Source organism: Sylvia atricapilla, chromosome 1 (genome assembly GCF_009819655.1).
Source record: "Sylvia atricapilla isolate bSylAtr1 chromosome 1, bSylAtr1.pri, whole genome shotgun sequence".
NCBI classification, from domain to species: domain Eukaryota; kingdom Metazoa; phylum Chordata; class Aves; order Passeriformes; family Sylviidae; genus Sylvia; species Sylvia atricapilla.
The window spans coordinates 535,868-556,960 of record NC_089140.1 but is presented as its reverse complement, the minus strand read 5'-3'; the positions used below and the strand labels follow the sequence as shown (position 1 = coordinate 556,960).

The following is a 21,093-nucleotide window of genomic DNA, read 5'->3' as shown; positions in this document are numbered from 1 at the left end:
GGACTGGAGCTGGGATTGGGACTGGGGCTGGGACTGGGGCTGGGATTGGGGCTGGGATTGGGGCTGGGACTGGGGCTGGGACTGGGGCTGGGACTGGAGCTGGGACTGGGGCTGAGATTGGGGCTGGGGCTGGAGCTGGGACTGGGGCTGGGATTGGAGCTGGGACTGGAGCTGGGATTGGGGCTGGGATTGGGGCTGGGATTGGGGCTGGGATTGGGGCTGGGACTGGAGCTGGGATTGGGGCTGGGACTGGAGCTGGGACTGGAGCTGGGACTGGAGCTGGGACTGGGGCTGGGATTGGGGCTGGGACTGGAGCTGGGACTGGGGCTGGGATTGGGGCTGGGATTGGGGCTGAGACTGGAGCTGAGACTGGAGCTGAGCCTCGGGGGGATGCTGCAGTGTCCCCTGCAGGGCTGCTCCTGCCACAGAAGCCTCCCCACAGGAATTCTGGGCTGCCACTTGGACATGGGTGTGTTTGTGTCCTCCTGGTGCTGGGGGTGATCCACCCTGCCCCTAAGGAGCAGATATTTGATTATCTGATTACAGACACTAGTTGTCATTATCCTTCAACCTGTTGATAATGACCACAAGAACACATCTGTGGCTTTTATCATAACCTTTTTCATACCACAGAGAGGTACCTCAATCTTCAGTGAATGTTTCAGACCTGAACTGGGATAAAACTGCTATCCTGGAATTCCTGGGTAGCAGTTTAATTACTGCTAAATTAGTCTAACATTTAAATTATTACTATTTTATTTGTTTATATATTAATATAATGTTGTTTAATGCGCATTTTAATAAAAATCAAGGGTTTAATTATATATGTAAATTTAATTTTAAAATATTTACATTTTTTATTTATTATTTAATTCCTTCTGCATTCCTGGTAAGTAAATGGGAGTGTTTTTTTCTAGAGTCTGCAGCAACAGGAGATATTTCTTGTTGCCTCCTTCACCAGATGAGGAGTTCAGATTAACCTGGGGCTGACCAGTGCAGCCCTGGGGTTATTTCCCACTTTGTTTTTTGGGCAGTTCTTCTGCCTCCCAGATAATACAGGAACATTTGGGAAGAGATAAGTGAGGAAGACTCACTCAGGCCTTGGAAATGTGCATATTCCCAGACATTCCATGATTCTGTGATCTTAGTCCAGGAGTTTTTGCACCCACAGAGTGACCCAGCTGGGCCTGGGTCACTGCACTTGGTCCAGTTTGCCATTATTCACATTTTGGGTTTGTTTGTCACATTTGGCTTAAGCAACAGATGAAAACGTAATCTCTTCGCTGTGGTAACGAATTCATTTGGAGGCCATGGACAAAGTGAACAGGGACTATTCTCTCCCTGCCATTGTCCAACCAATGCCCTGCCCTCCAGGTGGAGAGCAAAGCCGAGAGTGAGGCTGAGGAGGGAGAGAAGGTCCCAGAAGGAGAACCCGAGCGGAGCGCGGAGAAGGAGCCCGACAGCGAAGGGGCTGCAGAGCCCAAGACAGGTGAGAGCTGCTCCAGAGCGCTGGGGACAGCCCCCAGACCCAGCTGGGAATGTTCCCCTGGCCGTGGGGCAAGGAATTGCAGCTCCAAAGTGTCTGGGGGGCATAGGAATGGTGAGGATTGCCCATATGCCACAACGTTGGATCATTTGGGCTGCAGAGAAGAGGAACTGCTGGTGGTGTTTGAGGTTGGACAGGGCTGGGAGCAGCCTGGGACAGTGGAAATGTCCCTGCCCATGGCAGAGGAGGCACTGGTGGCTTTAAGGTCCCTTCCAACCCATCCTGGATGGGTTTAAGGTCCCAAGACCATCCTGGGATTGTCTGCTCACTTCTCCCCTTGGAACTGAACATTTCGGCTCATTTCCCTGGGAGGTGATGCAGAGCCTGGATTTTGACAGGCTGAGGAGCAGCAACATCTACATAAAACTTTGTTCTTTTTGACATTTCCCTTGTGCCTCATAAACTCTTGGAATGGTTTGGGTTGGAAGGGACTGTCAGGATCATCCAGTGCCATGGGCAGGGACACCTCCCACTGCCCCAGGCTGCTCCAAGCCCCAGCCTGGCCTTGGGATGGGAATGGATATATTGCTTTTTTTCCTGCAATTTAGATTCAGGTCATTAGCACCACGTGAATAAGGAGTGTTTGGGTTTGGAGGAGTTGATTTGGAAATGACGAGGGGGAGCTGATGGCAGGTGCTGAATTGAGAGGATGGGAGTGAAGAGCATTTCAAGTTGCCCCATTTGTTGGATAAATCCTCTCAAACCGGGGTTCCCCTGTCAGCATTTGGATGGGGAGCAGTGCTGGAACTGAGTTAATTAGTGCCTGACTAATTAGAGTGGTGCCCTGGCATGCCAGGAAGGCATGTAACAGGCTGGGCTGGGAATGTCTTGCAGAGGAAAAGGAGGCAGAGGAGAACAAGGAGAACGTTGATGGCAGCAAAGACAAAGAGGCTGAGGCTGGGAAGAAGAAAGTGGAACACGAGATCTCAGAAGGAAACGTGGCCACAGCTGCAGCTGCTGCCCTGGCCTCTGCTGCCACCAAAGCCAAGGTTGGTGCTGTCCCAACACCCTGGGCTTGGCTCCCAGGGGCAGCAGAGCTGTGGGGTTCACCCTCTGAGCTCTGGATCCTCACAGGAACACGAGTGCTGCCTTAATTTCTCCTGCCTGAGCCCCCTGAGGGAGATAACAAACAGTTTTAATTAAGCAGCTCCCTGGGTGATTATGAACTGGCTGAACATCCCTAAGGAATAGCCCCAAAATGTGTGACTTCTTGGCAAAGCTTTTGTCTGCTGAGGGGTCTGACTGTGGTGCTGAGGGGCACAAACCCTTCCACAGCCTCTTGTGCTGCCCCAGGGCTCCACACCAAAAACCCCTGGGCTCCACACCAAAAAACCCCAGAGCTCCCCACCAAAAACCCCCAGGGCTCCCCACCAAAAACCCCCAGGGCTCCCCACCAAAAACCCCCTGGGCTCCCCACCAAAAACCCCCAGGGCTCCCCACCAAAAACCCCCAGGGCTCCCCACCAAAAACCCCCTGGGCTCCACACCAAAAACCCCCTGGGCTCCACACCAAAACCCCCAGGGCTCCACACCAACCCCAGGGCTCTGTGCAGCAAGCACAGAGGGATGCTCAGGCCTGGCACTGCAGCTTTCACAGACACCTGAATGATTTTGTGTTTTGTTAAGGGTTGTGTTAAAAGCACCTCGGTGTCTCCCCTTGATCTGCTGTTTGTGTGTGGTCTCTAATGAGCTGTGTTGAATCAGCTTTTCTTTACCCTGTAATTACTAATTGCACGTTGTCTTGCCTTTCCTGCTTGCAGGAACCACACTGCTTTCATTGCTTTTAGAATCTCTTTTTCAAATCTGTTTTCTCCTAACAAATTTCTTTGGATTCAAGGTTTAATTTGGGTTTTCAAATCGCTCCTGGATTCAGTGCCACATTTCAGGTCCACCTGCTTTATAGAAACCAAGAGCAAGGCATGGGTGCTCTTTATTCCTGATGGGTTTCCATGGACAGAATGAGGTGGTGTGTGTTGTATTAACTTTTCCCCTGCAATCTTTGACTCTTTAACTTCAGACTTTTTCAGAGTGAGGATGGTGGGGGATGTCCTGTGCAGCCCCTCCTTTTGAACCCAGGAAAAGGGGCATATTTTAGTTCTTACCTTTCAAACCAGGCTGTAAAATCCCACATTTACAACTCCCTGTAACATTAAAACAACTCCCTGTCCATTAAAATCCCAATTGCAGGCCAAGCTGAGGTTCAGTGTTTTGGTGAAGTGCAGAGGCCAGAGTGTCTCCTTTGTGCATCACTTTGAACCTGAGGGTGACTCTCAGTTCATCAGACTCACAGATATCCTCTGCCAAGTTGGGAAGATTTGTATCTGTATGAGGAGATGTGAGATTTAATCTGTGTTTTATGGAAAGCCACTTGCTCCAAATGAAGATGAGCTGCTGCTCCCCTTCCCCTGGAGATAAGGAGCTGAGGGAGCAGGGGCCTGGCTGATGGCACTTTTCATTATGGCAGTGATAATGTTCTGGAAGGGCTTCAGCTTTCCATTACAGGGAAAAATGTATTGTAATTAGGAGGTTGACACTTCAGAGTAGAATTCAGGTTCAACAGGGATTTCTCTTCCTACTCACTTAAAAAGCCAGACAATATTAGAGCTTTGGGTGGTCTGTGTCTTGTCTGAGGGAGTAATTAAACTCTTCATCATAAACTCCAGGCCTGGTCATGTGAAAAGCTGTTTTCCTTAGGATTTTATATCAGAGGAATATTGCAGTTGGATTCTGAGTGGAGATGGGGCTTAAAGGCAAGCGATTGAAATGAAGGGTTGGTTTGTTTGGGGGTTTCTTTCTGGTTTGGTGTTTTTGTTTGGGTTTTTTTCTTTCTTTCTTTTGGGATCAGTGGCTTCCAGAAGTTGAGTTGTGTTGTTTGAGAAATGGTGAACACGAATGTTCAAGGTGAGACTTTATTTCATACAGACCAACAATTCAAAAGTGTTTTTACAGGTTCTGGTTTCTGAACAAAGAGCATTAGAATTTAAGTACCTTCTGCTGATTTTCCTCTCAATGGGCACTCAATGAGCTGGTTTTTCCTTTCTGTGTATCCCTGATGGATCGTGGCCTGTGCTGCTCCTGCTCTGCTCCAGCTGGGGCTGAGCTGCAGAACCTCTGCTCTTGATCCATCACTTCCCTTCCCAGAACAAGTGCTCTGGTGCCATTTGACCTGCCAGACGCTGACCTCCTGAGCTCTGCTGGGACTGAGGAGATCATTCCTGGGGGCTGCTGAGCCCAGTGATGCCTCAGGGCTCCAGGAGAGCTGCAGAGGGGCTGGGGACAAGGGCTGGAGGGACAGGACACAGGGAATGGCTCCCAGTGCCCAGGGCAGGGCTGGATGGGAGACTGGGGATTGGGAATTCCTGCCTGGGCTGGAATTCCCAGAGATTTGTGGCTGCCCCTGGATCCCTGGCAGTGTCCCAGGCCAGGCTGGACACTTGGAGCAGCCTGGGGCAGTGGGAGGTGTCCCTGCCATGGCAGAGGGGAACTGGATGGGTTTTAAGGTCCCTTCCAAACCATTCATGCATTCCATGATTCTTTTTTATAGGATCATTGAGGTTGGACAAGCCCTTTGGGATCACTTGCTCATTTGTGGCTCCGGGCTGGTGCAGTGATGGGTTTATCAGGCATTTCAAATTACCACTGGATTTGTGTTCCTGGTTTTCCTCAGCTGCAGCTGTAGGGATTTGTCCTTTGCCCACAGAAAACCCTGGCCAATGCCAGGCTGAGGAACAGCCTCTGAGTCTCTCTAGGAAAAACTGCAGGGATAATTTCCTTTCCAAGGTGTATTTTGAGACCCGTCCCTTACCTAGTTGTGTGCTTTGAATAGATGTTCATGCCATTTCATTATTAAAATTGCCTATGTGAAACAGAGTGAAATGTTTGGTTAGCAGACTCTGTATCACCAGGTGATTCCCTCACTCTGAATTTTCATACAAACAAGTTTATTTTACTAACCAGTGTTATTTGCCATGAAATTTCCTGCTCTGTCAGCTTTGTTTCATTGTTTTGTGTGCAGCACTTTGGCCAGTTTTGGAACAGCTGCTGGAATTTCACAGGGATGATGTGTTGGATGAGCTTGGGCTCCCTGGTTCTCTCCGAGCTGATTTGAAATTCGCTGTAGAGACTCAGTAGTGCATTTGCACACATTTACTGAGCCCTCCTTCACTGCTGGTGGGTCAGGGAGGCAAATGGCACAGTATCACATGGGTTTGAGAAATTCTGATTGTGTTCAGGGTTCCAGGGAGGTTTTTAGTGCTGCTTTCCTCCAGCTCTGCGTTTGTCCCAGTTCTGAGCCAGTTTGGGGCCCAGCTCCCTCAGTAGGGGTCTGTTTGCAGCTGGAGCTGGAGGAGCTCCAGCTTTTCCTTTTTTCCCTTCTGCTCTCAGCCCTCACCTTTCCCTTGTGGCAGCCCAGCCCTTGGATGTGTCAGGAAGGCCACATCTGTGTCTGGGCATCCAGAGCCCCCCAGGCAGGGCTTGGTGGGTGCACTCTGTGTTCTCATTCTCAGCAGCAGCTTTCTAACACAAACAGGGAGAGGCATCATCAGAGCCTTTCCTTTCCTGACCACACTTGTCACACTCTGAGGGTGTGAAACACTTCCATGGCTGTCTCATGTATCAAATATACACACACAGATCCCGGGTGTTATTTATGTGTGTGTATAAATGGCATGAAGTTAATCCTCATAAAGAACCAGTTTGCCTTCTACTTGAGAAAAATCTGTTTTAATGGCGAAGACGTGGCAGTGCCATCTCCCTGCTTTGGGGTCATTCTGGGTCACAGCCTCCTGTGTGTGTCCTGCTGGGAGCTTTTTGGGTGACCCTCAGCTGACTCCACTGAACAGACCCTTCTCCCTCATTTGCACTCCCACTGGAAGTGCTCCCAGTGCTGGGAAAGCAGAGCTGGCCTGCTCTGAGCATCCTCCTTGTATGAAACCTTTGGGATGGCTCCAGACAGGGACACACCTCTTGTATGAAACCCTCACACCTATTTATTTGACTAGAACCTTAATAATCTCCCCAGCATAAGGTTTATAATCCAATTTCCTGCTTTCTGTCCAGGAAATTTCCTGGTTTCTGTCCAGAAGTGGAGTAGGGTGGCTGAAGCTGGATGATTTCCTCCCTCCAAGCCCCTTCCTGTGCCCAGTGTCACAGAACAATCCCTGTGTTTCATCCCCAGCACCTGGCAGCTGTGGAGGAGAGGAAGATCAAGTCCCTGGTGGCCCTTCTGGTGGAGACTCAGATGAAGAAGCTGGAGATAAAACTTCGCCACTTTGAGGAGCTGGAGACCATCATGGACAGGGAGAAAGAGGCAGTAAGTGGGAATTTGGGATTAAATCTCTCACTGTTGAATCTGTGTGCCAACATCTGGAACAGCAGCAGCTCCTCTCCTCTCCTTCAGCTGGGTTCCATCATTCCCTGCCCCAGTGGCATTGGAGCCCTTTCCTCCTCCACCCAGTGCTTTCTCTGTTCCATAAGCAGCACACTGGGGGTATCCTGGCTTTGCTTCCTCACTCCAAGCAGGAATGTGGAATTGAGCCTTTCTGGGGCATTGTCACATGGACTGTGTCTGACCTAAGGACAGCTTTTCCCTGGAAAGAGTTGAAGGGATGGGACCCTCCCTTCCCCAGGGAAGGGAACCAGCCCTTTCCCCCTGAGCCTGCTGGACAGTGGCTTCCAAGGAGACAGTTCAGGATTTTTGGGAAAGCCCTGGCAGGGGAATGCTCAGGAGTGGCAGCCTCACTTTGTGGTGATGATGAAGATGGGTTTGCCTGAGCTGGGAAGGGAGGAGTGAGGTCAGGACATGGAGAGGAGCTGTCTGGGGCTGGATTACTCAGGAATTATGAGGAGCTGTGTCACGTGTAGTGCCAGAGGCTTTGGAGAAGTGCTTCCTGTGCAGCTGCTTGAAAGATGACTCAAAATCTCATTTTTATCAGAATGGCCAGTTATTAGATTCTTTCTCTCTGTTGTGTAGCTGCCTCATTGTTGTGAGTAGACAGTTACTGTGGATGGGTTGAAGATTCAAAGTGGATTATGTTGATTCATAATTCCAGGAATTTCCACATTTGCCCTTCTGTATGAATTTAATGGGATTACACTCCTGTTTGGCATTCATGGAATCCTGTCTCAGGCTGGAAAGGGCATCAGGTCCAACTCCTGCTCCTCACTAAAACTAAACCCTGTGCCCAAGAGCATCATGCAGACATCCCCTGAGCTCTGCCAGGCCTGATGCCACATCCCTGGGGAGCTTGGCCACCCTCTCCATGGAGAACCTCTTTCCCAGCCCAGAGTTCCCCCTGATCACACTGATGGGGTTTGACAGGATGTGGACTCCTGTCAGAGCAGGATGTCAGCAGGAATTTCTGGATTGCTCCACATCCTCCACCCTTTCAGTCTGTGTTTGATTGGCAGCTCAGGAAATGGACCCAACTCTTTTGGAAAGGTTCCCTGCAGATTCTTTCTTTGGGGGATATATTCCATTAGTGACAGGAAAGGGGTTTTTTCCCTCCCTTTTGAGGCATATGACATTTCCCTTTTTAAAAATGTGCATACAGATTTTTCCCCTTGGCTTCCTGGTGGTTAAATTCGGTCTTTTCACCTGTCACTGTGGATATTTAGTGGAATAATTAAAGCAGAAAAACCTCCTTGCTGCCACTGCACACTGTGCCTGCCGTTCCTGCTGCCCTGGCTTTTTCCTTGCAGGGAAGGAGCAGGGAATTGTGAGTGGTGACAGGAATCAGTGCTGCAGACTGGAGGGTGTTACATTGCAGGCAAAACACATTTATTTGTGTTGGAGCTGAGCAGTGCCAGCGATGCCAGTGCTGAGGGTGGGAAAAGCAGGGGCCTCTTGGTGGAGCTTTGCTGACCCAGAATTTCTAATGGCACCTGAAGCTTTGCTGGTTCTGTTCAGGGAGGAATCCGTGAATCCCTGAGGCTGGAAAATCCCTCCCAGCCCCTGGAGTCCCAGCTGTGCCAGATCCCCACCTTGTCCCCAGAGTCCCCACCTTGTCCCCAGCCCAGAGGCCCGAGTGCCACCTCCAGTCCTTCCTTGGACACCTCCAGGGACAGGATCTCCAAACCTCCCTGGGCAGCCCCTGCCAGGGCCTGAGCCCCTTTCCAGGGAGAAATTCCTGCTGAAAGGAGGTTCTGTGCTGGAGATGAAGCTGTAGCAGAGTGATGTGCTGTATGAGTGAACATTAAGTGTTTTTATTGCCCCTCCTGGTGCAGCACAGTGCAAAAACGGGTGTTGGGGATTGGGGGATTGTCAGGTGTGACAGCCAGAGCCACCTCCCTGAATTCCAGCTCATTTCCTGAGCAGAGACTGCAGCAGAGGGTCCAGCAGAGGCCACGGAGCTGTTGAGGGCTCTGGAGCAGCACAGAGTGCAGGAGCTGGGGAAGGGAAGGCTCCACACCAACCTCCCCCAGGGCTGCCAGAGGATGGTGCCAGACACAGCCCCAGGAGCAGGGGACACAAACCAAAGCACACCCAGCTCCAGCTCAGCAGCAGGAAAAGCCTCTTCCCAGGGAGGGGCAGAGCCCTGGAGCAGCTGCCCAGGGGATCCTGGAGTGTCCCTGTCTGGGGCCATCCCAAAGCCCCTGGACACATCCCTGTGTCCCTGCTGAGGTGACCCTGCCCTGGGGGACCCCCAGACGCTCCTGGGTCCTGTGGAGGTGACAGGAGCTGACCTTGGTGAAGGTTCTCAGCCTCATTCCAGCTGCAGGAATGACTGAGGTTGGAGAGCAGCTGCAACTGGAGTTCCCACTGGAAAATGTGTTCCTGGAAAAGGTTGTTCTCATGCCACTCTGGGGCTGTGTCCGGGGTGGTGACAACCTGCACCAGAACCAGGGTTTGGGCTCTCTGCTGGAGCCCAAGCTTAAACTTGGCTCAGCTTTAACACCACCTCGTGTTATAATTTATATTTTTGTGCCTTTTTTTTTTCCCTCTGTCCGTCTGTCTTTCCTCATCCCAAGCACAGGGATTGTGTAGAAGGGAAGTTTTCCCTGGTTTCCCTTCTCCAGTGTGAATTTGCAGGCCCTGGCTGCTGTTTGGACATCCTTGTAAAGACTCCTTTAAACTGCAGCGGGATGGGGTGCCGTGAAGAGAGCAAACCGAGGCCACAAAAGGGTCTCAAAGGAATTAAAAAAGTGTTGCCTGAGCCTTTGTTTGGGGTCATTCGCAGGAATTCCTCTCCCAGCTGTCTGCCACCTCGGGAATGTTTCCCCACACGCCCCATTTCCCCCTGGGGAGGGTTTATGGGGGGCTTCCCTGAGTGTCCCGGGAGAAAAGAGCCAGGGCAGCGTGAATGATGCCATTGTGCAGGAGCATGTTTCATTCATGAGCTGGGCCCAGCTGGGGCTGCTGAATGCCTCCTCTGTGCAGCTCCCTTCCTGCTCCCAGCCCTGCCTTGGAGCTCCGGAGTTTGGGAGAGCTGTGCTAGGTGAGAGTCTCCTTGGCAACCCGCTTTCCTGCTGGACTGGAGTGGAGTCTACCTGGAAACCCTGGTGAAGTGTTTGTACACCAGTCACACAGACCCCAGTGTCCGAGAGGAATGACGTGGGAATGTGTCCATATTCCTTAAATCGGTCAAACAGCGCTTCCTTCAGCAGAACGCTGATCCATCATGCAAATGGCCGAGAGCAGGAAATGCTTTCTGTAGTTTTTTTTTTGTCTTTTCGTGGAGTCTCTGACTGGTTTGGGTTGGAAGGATCCTCTGGATCATCCAGTTCCACCCAGGGCAGGGCCACCTTCCCTAGACAAGGTTGCTCAGGTCTCACTCTCTGCATGACTTCATGATTAATCAAAGTAGCCTATTTGATGTTAATTGGCCTAAATGACATGAAGTTTTCTACATAAAGCTCTTAAGAGTGCAAATCACTGATGTCTGGCTGCTGTGACCTCCAGTTCCTGCACTCAGAGGATGGGGAAGGATCCTGCCTGTGATCCCTGAGCTCCTGCAGCTGCATTCACGTTCTGCTTCAGGCTCAGCTAGAAAATCCCCTGAGATTCCTGTTCTCCCTCATTCCAACGTGCAGAAAATGGAGAGGAAAACCCCCAGTTTGTTGCAGAGCTGTGTTAGGGCTGAGTTCTCAGTGCAGAGCCCAGTGAGTGACCAGCTGTGGTGCTGAGGGGTTTTAGGACAGAGCCAGGTGAGTTCAGGAGCCTTTCCAAGAAGCTGCAAACATCCACAGGACATCCATTCACTTTGGCTTTGGGGTTGGGAGGAGAGGCTTCTTCCAGCCCAGCTCCCTGCTGGGCAGTGTCTGAATGTCTGAAATGCATCCCTCCTAACTCCCCTGTGCCTTGTGTCCCTTTCCTGGCCCAGCTGGAGCAGCAGAGGCAGCAGCTCCTCACCGAGAGGCAGAACTTCCACATGGAGCAGCTCAAATACGCCGAGCTAAGGGCTCGCCAGCAAATGGAGCAGCAGCACAGCCAGAACCCCCAGCAGCCCCACCAGCACCCCAGCGGGCCTGGCATGAACCCCCTGGGGGCACCAGCACACCCAGGGCTGCTGCCCCACCAGCAGCCCCCGCCCTACCCCATGATGCACCACCAGATGCCACCTCCTCACCCACCTCAGCCAGGTAAGAGCTGGGAATTCCTGCCCTGAGTCCCTGGGGGGTGAGCCCAGAGAGGAGAGCAGCTGCCAGGGGAGCCCTGGGGTGGTCTGGGTGCCTGGGTTATGGTGGTGCCACTGTCAGGCAGAGTTTGCTGGGAGGATGAGCTTTGCTCGTTCTGCAGCCGCGTTAGGGAGCTTCCAGCCCCGTCCGAGGTGTGGGGAACCCCAAAAGTCAGGAGTGAGGGAGGGCTGGGCTCCCCCCAGCAGTGCCAGGGTGGGAGGCAGTGGGCACAAACGGGAGAAATTCCTTCCAACCACAGGAAAACCCTTTTTTGCCTGGGAGGCTCCTTAGCCCCAGAGCAGGTTGTCTGGTAGGGCAGGGAGTCCCCTGCCGGGGACAGTCAAGCTCTAGAGGGAAATATGAAACTGCCCCAAGCACTTCCAGGTGTTTCTCAGTTGTTTGTGTTTCCTTAGACTTGTTTTATGCTTGGTGATCTGAGCAGATGCTCCTTCAAAAACAATCACTCCTCCAACCTCCAGTTCATGGCCCACCAAATCACATACAGAAATGAAAGGAAAGGACTGGGACAAGCAGCAGAGGCAGGAAGCTCCTTAAGGAACTTCTTTGGCAGGAGACCTGACTGTGAGAAGTTCTTGTGTCCTGCCTGGATGTGTTTGAGGCCAGGGGAGGGTCACCTGGAAGTGTCCAGCCCAGCCTCTCCTACTGAGGATTGGGCATTTCCAGGGATGGGTATTCCTGATTCCAGAGGGTGGGGTGATCAGGTGATGATGTGAATTGGCAGCTTTTACTTCCTAAAGGTTGCTGAGATGGCAATTTAAACTCAAATAACGGTCTCTGGAATGTGGGAACCTGGAATGTGGATACAGCCAAGGAGGAGTGTGACCAAAACCTGCTCCAGAAGAAGAGCTGATCGGTTATTAGCCAAAAATATTTGGGAAGAATTTTCATAGGCAGCTGCTGAAGAAGCTGGAAAGTTTGGGTGTCATAATCCAAATAGAACATGGCAACAAGAAGCTGCAGGAACTTGAGTTTTCCCTCTAGAGACAAAAGGTGTTTGGTTTGGGAAGGAGCAGAAGGGCACAGGAAAACAGCAGGATTTGCAGGTGACCAGGAAAACGGGGAGTGTCTAATCCAAGTGGATCTGCAGAGTAGTCAAAGTGGGTTCCCTCAGCAGGTGCAGAGCACTGGTGACCTCAGGAAGGGAAGAATTGTCTGGTGAGGCTCAGGCTCACTCTGTTTTTAAGGCTCAGGGAGTTTTTGGGTTTCCTAAGGACAAAAATCCCTGGGACTGTTTGGGAGCTGGTTTGGATTTTGCAGGAATTGGATTGGGAGTGTTGGTTTTAGACTCAGATTTAACATCCTCAGTGGGTCTGTTGTGGGACAGCTCAGGGCTGCTCATGTGGCTGTGCAGGAATAACCTGGAAAGGGAAAACTGGCAAATGAGGACAGGAAAGGAGGGAATCCTGGCACATCTGTGCACAGCTCTCCCTTCTGTGGAGACTGGCAGTGGGGCAAGATTAAAGCCCTGCTGTATTTATTCTCTGAGGACTGATAACTCCTGACTGCTGGTGTTCCCCTCCTTGGCTCACACAGCCCTGTGCTGCTCCAGCCCCTGAAAACCATCCAGGCTCTGCATTCCCAGCAGTCCCTCCTGGGGCAGGGAATGGGGTCTGTTAATCAGTCAGAACATCTCTGTTTCAGGTTTGATTAAAGCTGGTCGATAGATTGACTTTTGCAGCAGCACCTCCCCTGTGTGAGGGCTGAGGCTCCCACAGCACATCCAGAGCTGGCTCATTCCCTGTGCCCCAGCACCAGCCTCTGCCCTCACCTCCTCTGACAGTTCTCTTTGTAAAAGTTTGGGGCAAACCCCTGTGTGTCTCCAGCCAGAGCCCAGGTGACCTTGCCTGGAAAGCAGAGGAGGCTCATTTCCTCAGCTCCTCCGGGGAAGTTTGTTAGGAATGCCTGGGAAGCCCACGGGAGCCAAAGCTCTTTGGCTGCCCAGTAGAGTCACTCTGAATTGAGAGCTTCAGCTTGTTGTCCCCACACCTGTGAGTTCCCTCCGTGGATCTGCCCCTGAGCCTCCTGCAGCCTTGGTGGAGATCCCAGAATTTGGTCGATGTGAGGAGATCGTGGAGCCCTGGAATGGTTTGGGTTGGACCTTGAAAATGACCCCGTGCCATGGGCAGGGACACCTTCAGTGTCCCATCTGCTCCAAGGCCTGTCCTGGACACTGCCAGGGCTGGGGAGGAGAAAGCCCCAAAGCCCCTGGCAGTGATCCAGAAGCCCTCTGGAGCTGCTGGGCTGGGAATACCTGCACCGCTGCTGCTCAGCTGGCCAGCTCTCACTCCAGAGCTGAGCTTGGTGCTCCTGCAGCTCTCAGACAGGGTCTGACCTCAGCAGGAGCTCTCAGTGGGCTCAGCAGACCGTGAACACAGTGTGGTGTCCTCGGGGTGACTGACGAGGGCTGGAGGGATGGGGGAGCAAAGGGAGGAAAGGATCTGAGGTGGCATTTGGACAGGGAAGAGAGGAGGATAAATTCCTGCTCACGGCTTCTCTGGGCTCGGGGGCAGAAGCAGTGAAGTCAAGCTCTTCACTGGAAGTTAAAAGTGAGGCTTTTCCCAGAAATATGGGGTTTAGCCCAGACATCAGTCTGGATGTGGTGGTGGAGAACATCTCCAGTGGAGCATTGTGCTGGAGCCATCTGGAGAACATCTCCAGCCAAGGGTCACCCTCTTCTCCTCGGCCTGGCCGTGTCTGCCTCTGCTGCACCATGGAATTCATGTCCCCTGAGCTTGTTCTGTTCTTCCCTTTGCCCTGGAAGGAAAACTTTTCAAACAGGAAAACAAAGTTGGATTCCAATTTCACTGGGAAAAGCTGCACCTTGGCATTGTAATAGGAAATAAAATTCCCAGATTCGTCCCATGGTGCCACTTGTGGCACATCGTTGATTTCTCTGGGCTGGGGATCAGTGGGATGGGAACTCCTGCTTCTGGTGATACCCATGGTGTCCAGTACAAGAAACTTCTGGAAATTCTTGGAGGAAGAGAGCTGGGAATTAGTAGCTGCCATTATTAACTCTTCCTTCAGGTGAGACTTTCACCTGGTAAATAATTTCTGACCTAAGGCAGAAATGGAATGAGGAGGGCAGGATACACTTCCTACCACTGCTGGATGAGCAACTTTAATAACCTTTTCCCAGATAATATTTTACCTCATTTTCTGTCAGGGGTTGAAATACTCAAAAAAAAAAAAAAAAAAAAAAAAAAAAAAGACTTCATCAGGAATTTTGGGCTTGGGGTTTTTCAGCTGCTGGGCATTTCATTATTTGTGGGTTTAAATTAAGTTGCTGGATGCTGTTTGCTTCTTTATTGGGGTGATGATTCCAGGGGGCTTTTTGGGTACAGAGAAGGATTTTGAGTTCAATTCCTCTAGACAAACATTCCCTACAGCTGTCAGCTCGTCCTGTTTCCCCATCAGTTGTTCAGAGCCTGCTGGGGAGGTGCAGGGAGCAGTGGGATGGGAGGAAATCCAAGGCAGGGGGCGGTGGGTGATCCGTGATGGTATAACCAGGGTGTAATTTGGGACTGGAGCTGTGAGGCTGCCCCATGGCACAGCAGCTCTGACACCGTGGGGTCTGTCTGGTGACTTTGGCTGTTTGAAAACCTGCCCCAGGCAGGAGGTGTTTGGGGCTGGGATAGTGACTGAAAGGAGAGAATCTGTGATACATTCTGAGATTCCCAGAGGCAAGCAGTGGATCAGTGACCCAGGACAGCGGCTGCAGTGACCCTGTGCTCCCCTCTGCAGGGCTGAGCTGCTCCCGGGGCTGTTTGCTGCAGGAGCCTCTCCTCTGGGGGGCTGACAGCAGCAGCTTCCCCGGGGATACTCCTGGTGTATGCTACGTGTTCCTCATGGGATACTCCTGGTGTATCCTGTGTGTTCCCCAGGGGATACTCCTGGTGTATCCTAGGTGTTCCTCTTGAGATACTCCTGGTGTATCCTATGTGTCACAGGATACTCGCAGTGTATCCTGTGTGCTCTTCAGGAGATACTCCTGGTGTATCCTGTATGTTCCTCATGAGATACTCCTGGTGTATCCTATGTGTTCCTCATGAGATACTCCTGGTGTATCCTATGTGTTCCTCATGAGATACTCCTGGTGTATCCTATGTGTTCCTCATGAGATACTCCTGGTGTATCCTGCGTGTTCCCCAGGAGATACTCCCGGTGTATCCTATGTGTCACAGGATACTCTCGGTGTATCCTGTGTGCTCCTCCCAGGATACTCCTGGTGTATCCTATGTGTCACAGGATACTCGCAGTGTATCCTGTGTGCTCTTCAGGAGATACTCCTGGTGTATCCTGTATGTTCCTCATGAGATACTCCTGGTGTATCCTATGTGTCACAGGATACTCGCAGTGTATCCTGCGTGTTCCCCAGGGGATACTCCTGGTGTATCCTGTGTGCTCCTCCCAGGATACTCCTGGTGTATCCTATGTGTCACAGGATACTCGCAGTGTATCCTGTGTGCTCCTCCCAGGATACTCCTGGTGTATCCTACGTGTTCCCCAGGGGATACTCCTGGTGTATCCTACCTGTTCTCCAGGGGATACTCCTGGTGTATGCTGTGTGTTCCCCAGGGGATACTCCTGGTGTATCCTATGTGTCACAGGATACTCTCGGTGTATCCTGTGTGCTCCTCCCAGGATACTCCCAGTGTATCCTGTGTGCTCCTCATGAGATACTCCCGGTGTATCCTGTGTGCTCCTCCCAGGATACTCCCGGTGTATCCTGTGTGCTCCTCCCAGGATACTCCCGGTGTATCCTGTGTGCTCCTCCCAGGATACTCCCGGTGTATCCTGTGTGCTCCTCCCAGGATACTCCCGGTGTATCCTGTGTGCTCCTCCCAGGATACTCCCGGTGTATCCTGTGTGCTCCTCCCAGGATACTCCCGGTGTATCCTGTGTGCTCCTCCCAGGATACTCCCGGTGTATCCTGTGTGCTCCTCCCAGGATACTCCCGGTGTATCCTACGTGCTCCCCGGGAGGCAGGGAATGGTGCTCCCGGAGCGGGGCCGGGCACAGCTCTGGCTCTGGAGGGACACAAGTGCTGGGTGCCAGTGAAGTGGAAATCCTGCCTCTCCTCCCCGAGACACGAGGCTAAATGAGTTGTTGTGGTTAATTATTCACAGTGCTTGGCTGGGAGGGAGGAGGGAAGGATGGATTTGCTGTTGGAATATCCCTGCCCACGGCAGGGCTGGAATGAGATGAGCTTTAGGGTCCTTTCCAACCCATTCCAGGGTTCCCAGGAGCACACCTTGGGATGGCAGCAGGCGTTCCCTGGAGCTGTTCTCTGCCTGCTGTGTGTCAGCTCGTGCAGCAGCAGGAGAGCAGGGTGCCAGGCAGCTCATCCCCACGGAATGCTGCCCACCCAAGGCCCCTCCTGCACGGAGCACTGGCTGTGCCCACGGCTTTTCCCTGCCCAGCCTGGGCACGGAGAGGTGCTGCAGGATTTGGATCAGCTCCAAGCCTCCTGCATCAAAACAAAACCCCTCTGTGGCTGCTTATCAGCCCAGAGCTCCTCAAGTGCTGATTTAATAGAGGGAGAGGCTTTTTAATGGAGATAAATGCCTTGGAGAGCCTCTCGAGGCAGTTTCCCTGGAATGTGGCAGCAGGGCACGGTGAAGCTGCCCAGCCCCTCCGTGTCAGGGGTTTTCAGTCACTTCAGTCTCCTTGTGTTGAACCTTTGGGCTGGATCTTTTCCTGCAGCTGCTGCTCCTAAGCTCTCCCCCTTATGTAGGTCACACTTCCACATTTTCTGCTTGAGCCGCTGTCTTGGAGCGCTTTCTCTTGGAAAATGAAAACATCTCTGGAGAAGCGGGGCTTTGGTTTTCTGTGGTGGCAGCGGGGATTTCCCCTTGGTTAATCCCACTCTGGGTGGGTTCAGTGCTTGGCTGCTCTGAGCCCGGGTGTTTTGGAGCTGGGATGGGATGGGTTTGTTCCTCTGCCAGCTCCCTAAGCGAATTTTGAGATAAAAATGTTGCATCCCGTGTCAGGAAGGGAAAAAACAGGCGGCCAAACCCCCACACAGAGGAGCTTCCCAGCTTAGGGCAACTTCAGCAAACCTTGGATTTAAAGCTCCAGGATTTAACAGGGAAACAAGCTCAGGACACTCCGTGGTCCAGGAAAGGAGGGAGCTTCCCAGTGAGCACTGCTGGGAGATTTGGAGTTGATTTGGGTTGGAAAAGACCTTAAGGATCATCCAGTGCCACCCTGCCATGGCAGGGACACCTCCCACTATCCACTGTCCCATCCAGCCTGGCCTTGGACACGCCCAGGGATGGGGCACACTTTGCATTTATGAAGAAAAGACGTTTTATAAAGTAGATTTAGTTTCTGTTCAGTGGTGGTTTTAGCTCAGCTGGGGTTGATTTGCATATAAAACATCCTTGACTCCTCACGTCCCTGTGGGTTTGACAGCCTTTCCCTGGAGGAATTCTTGCCCAGTGCTGGAGTTTCACTGAGTGAAGCCACTCAGTGTGTAGTAAAGTCTGATTCAGCTTCAGGTGGTTCAGAAGAGGGATTTTAATATTAATCACTTGGTTAACGAGAGAGAGTCTCATAGCCCTGTGGTGTTCAGGGATGGCCAGAATACTGAGGCTCCTGTCAGGTGGCAGCTCCCAGGCTGGGAATTTCTCAGTTCCCACCTTTCCTGGGCCTCTCCAACACAGCTGTATTGTTCCAGGTTTTATATTTTTATTCCCTGGTCAACCTTAATTTTGCCAGTGAATGACACCCTTCATAGTTGTGAATGTCTTCTCCTTCTGCTACTAAGCCTCTGAGTCTTTGGGAGGTTGGAACTGGATGATGTTTCCCAAATCACATTCCTCTGGCAGTGGAAGGCATTCCCTGTGTCCTGTCCCTCCAGCCCTTGTCCCCAGTCCCTCTCCAGCTCTCCTGGAGCCCCTTTGGCTCTTTGGTTCTTCCTCCCTTGCCTGGTTTTAGGGGGATGGAGCAGTTTCCATCTCTCTGTCTCATTAAAACACTGTCCCTCCACGGAAGTGTGTTGAAGGAAATGGAATTGGATTATGCCAAACCACCCCTCAAAGGAGGTTTTAAAGCTGGAGGTGCCCAAGGCTGGGTGTTGTAGCTGGAACAGGGGGGTCTCCCACGGAGCTGGTTTGTGAGGAAGAGCCTGGAATCCTCCCTCCCAGCAAAACAGGGAATCAGAGCAGGAATTCCTGTGCAGCCCAGGTTTAACTGGATGATTTCAGTTCCCCCACGAAATTCATCCATGAGGCTTCATCCTCTGATGCCATTTGCTTCCCAACACTTGCATTCCATGGGATGCCCATTCTGGTGCGGTTTCAGTGCCAGTGTTGGGTTTGACTGTGTTGTCTTCCACTTTTCCCTTGGGAAGGGATCCCAAGTACCCCCTGGGCCTTCCTGGGGGTGTGCTGGGGGATGAAAAAAGGGAGGTTTCCTGGGAGGTTTCCTGGGAGGTTTCCTGGGAGTTGTTTCCTGGGAATGTGGAGCACACACAAAGCTGCCTCTGGCACGAGGCTCTGCCACTGCTGGGAGCACAACCTGCCCTTCCCAGGGCCTCACCTGGTGTCTCTCCCTCCTGTGCAGGTCAGATGCCCGGGCCTGGCTCCATGATCCCGGGGCAGCCCCTGCCAGGCCGGATGATGGCCACCAGCATCCACCCCGGGAGCGGGGCGGCTCCACCCGGGATGGCCCCGATGTCCGGGAACCTGCTGGGGCCCCGCGTGCCGCTGGCTGCTCCCAACGGAATGTGTGAGTGCTGCTGCTGGGGCTCCTGGGCCACTGGGAATTCCCTGTCTCCTGTGGGATGGGGCTGGGGGCTGCTGGAACCTCCTGTCTCCTGTGGGATGGGGCTGGGGGCTGCTGGAACCTCCTGTCTCCTGTGGGATGGGGCTGGGGGCTCCTCTGCCACTGGGAATTGCCTTTTCCTATAGGAACAGCAGGGTGTCAGCTCCCAATGGAGTGTGTGAGTGCTGCTGCTGGGGTGGGGCTGGGGGCTGCTGGGAATTCCCTGTCTCCTGTGGGATAGGGCTGGGGGCTGCTGGGAATTCCCTGTCTCCTGTGGGGTGGGGCTGGGGGCTCCTCTGCCACTGGGAATTCCCCATTTCCTATAGGAACATCAGGGTGTCAGCTCCCAGTGGAATGTGTGAGTGCTGCTCCTGGGATGGGGCTGGAGGGCTGCTGTGGCACCAGGAACCTCCTGTTTCCTGTGGGATAGTCCTGGGGGGCTGCTCTGCCACTGGGAACTCCCTGGGAACTCCCTGTCTCCTGTGGGATGGGGCTGGGGGCTCCTCTGCCACTGGGAATTCCCTGCTCCCTGTAGGAACATCAGGGTGTCAGCTCCCAATGGATTGTGTGAGTGTTCCTCTCTGGGGTAGTCCTGGATGGTCCTGGGGGTTCCTGTGCTGCTGGGAACTCCCTGTTTCCTATAGGAACAGCAGGGTGTCAGCTCCCAATGGAATGTCTAAGTGCTCCTCTCTGGGATAGTCCTGGATGGTCCTGGGGGCTCCTGTGGCCCTGGGAATTCCCTGTTTCCTGTAGGAACAGCAGGGTCTGTGCAGCTGCCAGCCCCAGAGTGGTGCCAGGCACGTGCTGGAAGCTTTAAGTGCTCCTCAGCCCTCTGGGCATCCCAACACATTCCATTGTCCTTTGTTTTATTTATTACATCCCTTATTTTATTTATAATGATACGGAGGCCCGGTGGTGATGATCAAAAGCCTCTCCTGATTTAGTGGAGGGTCAGGAATTGACTAGAATTCCTAAATAGTGGAGGTCAGAGTAAGATCCAGTTCAGTAATTCCTCGCTGAAAACTTGGCACCCTGGGATTTGAGAAAGGAAGTCGTGATTAGGAAAAAGGAGAAGATGAACCCTGTAAGGAACATTCCCAGTGTAAAATCTGCACCTCTAAAACTGAGGCTGATTTATGGCAGCCAAAAAAGCAGCTGGATCAGGAGCCATGGTGTGGGAGTTGCTTGAATGAGTGTGAGAGTGTGGCCAAGCCCAGAAGGCAGAAGACAAGCTGGCACAGGGAGGAATGACTGAGGAATTCTCCATCAGGAATTGCTCAATAAATTTGCCAGTATTAATTGCAGCCTGGCCCAGCTGCTGCTCAGGAATCCTCACCCCCAAAATGCTCAGTGTGGTTCTCACCGGACAGGCAGGAATTGCCATCACTTGTTGTACCTCTCCCAGAAATTAATTGGGAAAAGCCCTTTTGGTTTTGGCTTCAGCAGCAGGAGCTGCTGTGAGCTCTGAGTCACGGGCGTTCCCAGCCCCAGCGGGAGAACTCCGCCTGTGCTATTTCTGTTTGGGCCTTGCTCCTCTGCTCCGCCGGCTTTACTTCCTTTTCCTTCTTTTCCCTGAGCCTTTACCGCTGGGAATGTCCTGTGTCAGCTTGTATTCCTCTTTGCTCTCTTAACTTCTCCTTTTTTCCTCCCCTACTAAACAAGTCAGTCGTGTTCCATTAGCATCTCCTCCCTGGGCACGAGGCTGGCCCTTTGTGTCCCTGCTCACTGCAGCCGTGGTTTCCTCTGCTTTAACCTACATCCATCCTTCAGAGGGAGGAGCAGCCTCTGTTTGTACCAAACCTATTGTTCCATCTGTTTTAAACAGAGAAGAGCTGTAATTTGGGCTCCAGCACAGAGCTGGGCGGTGAGAGGTGCCAATTCCAGCTCTGCAAGTTTCTTGGCGTGGATTCGCCAGCCGCTGAGCCGCATCTCGTCCATAAAAATACAGAATTTTTTCCTCTTTGGCGGAGCCCATGCGGTGCCGGGGGGTGGAAAAGCAAGATAAAGGTGCAGCAGAGCCACCCGAGTGGTGCAATTCCTGAGTCCTGGCTGCAGGAATGGCGCTTTGACAGGCTCTGCCGCGGGGCGGAGACACCTGGGCTGTGTCCCCCGTGTCCCCTGAGTGTCCCGTTGTGTCCCGCA

At 52.5% G+C, this 21,093-nt stretch overlaps 1 protein-coding gene across 1 annotated transcript in view; it reads left to right on the top strand.

Moving 5' to 3' along the window:
• Positions 1–21,093, top strand: part of SMARCC1 (SWI/SNF related, matrix associated, actin dependent regulator of chromatin subfamily c member 1) — a 66,767-nt gene that overhangs the window by 44,101 nt on the left and 1,573 nt on the right. Inside the window, exons 23-27 of the mRNA XM_066313242.1 lie at positions 1,375–1,489; positions 2,381–2,535; positions 6,722–6,856; positions 10,866–11,124; positions 18,751–18,915. Coding sequence (XP_066169339.1) covers positions 1,375–1,489; positions 2,381–2,535; positions 6,722–6,856; positions 10,866–11,124; positions 18,751–18,915 — 829 coding nt within the window. The remainder of the gene's footprint in view (positions 1–1,374; positions 1,490–2,380; positions 2,536–6,721; positions 6,857–10,865; positions 11,125–18,750; positions 18,916–21,093) is intronic.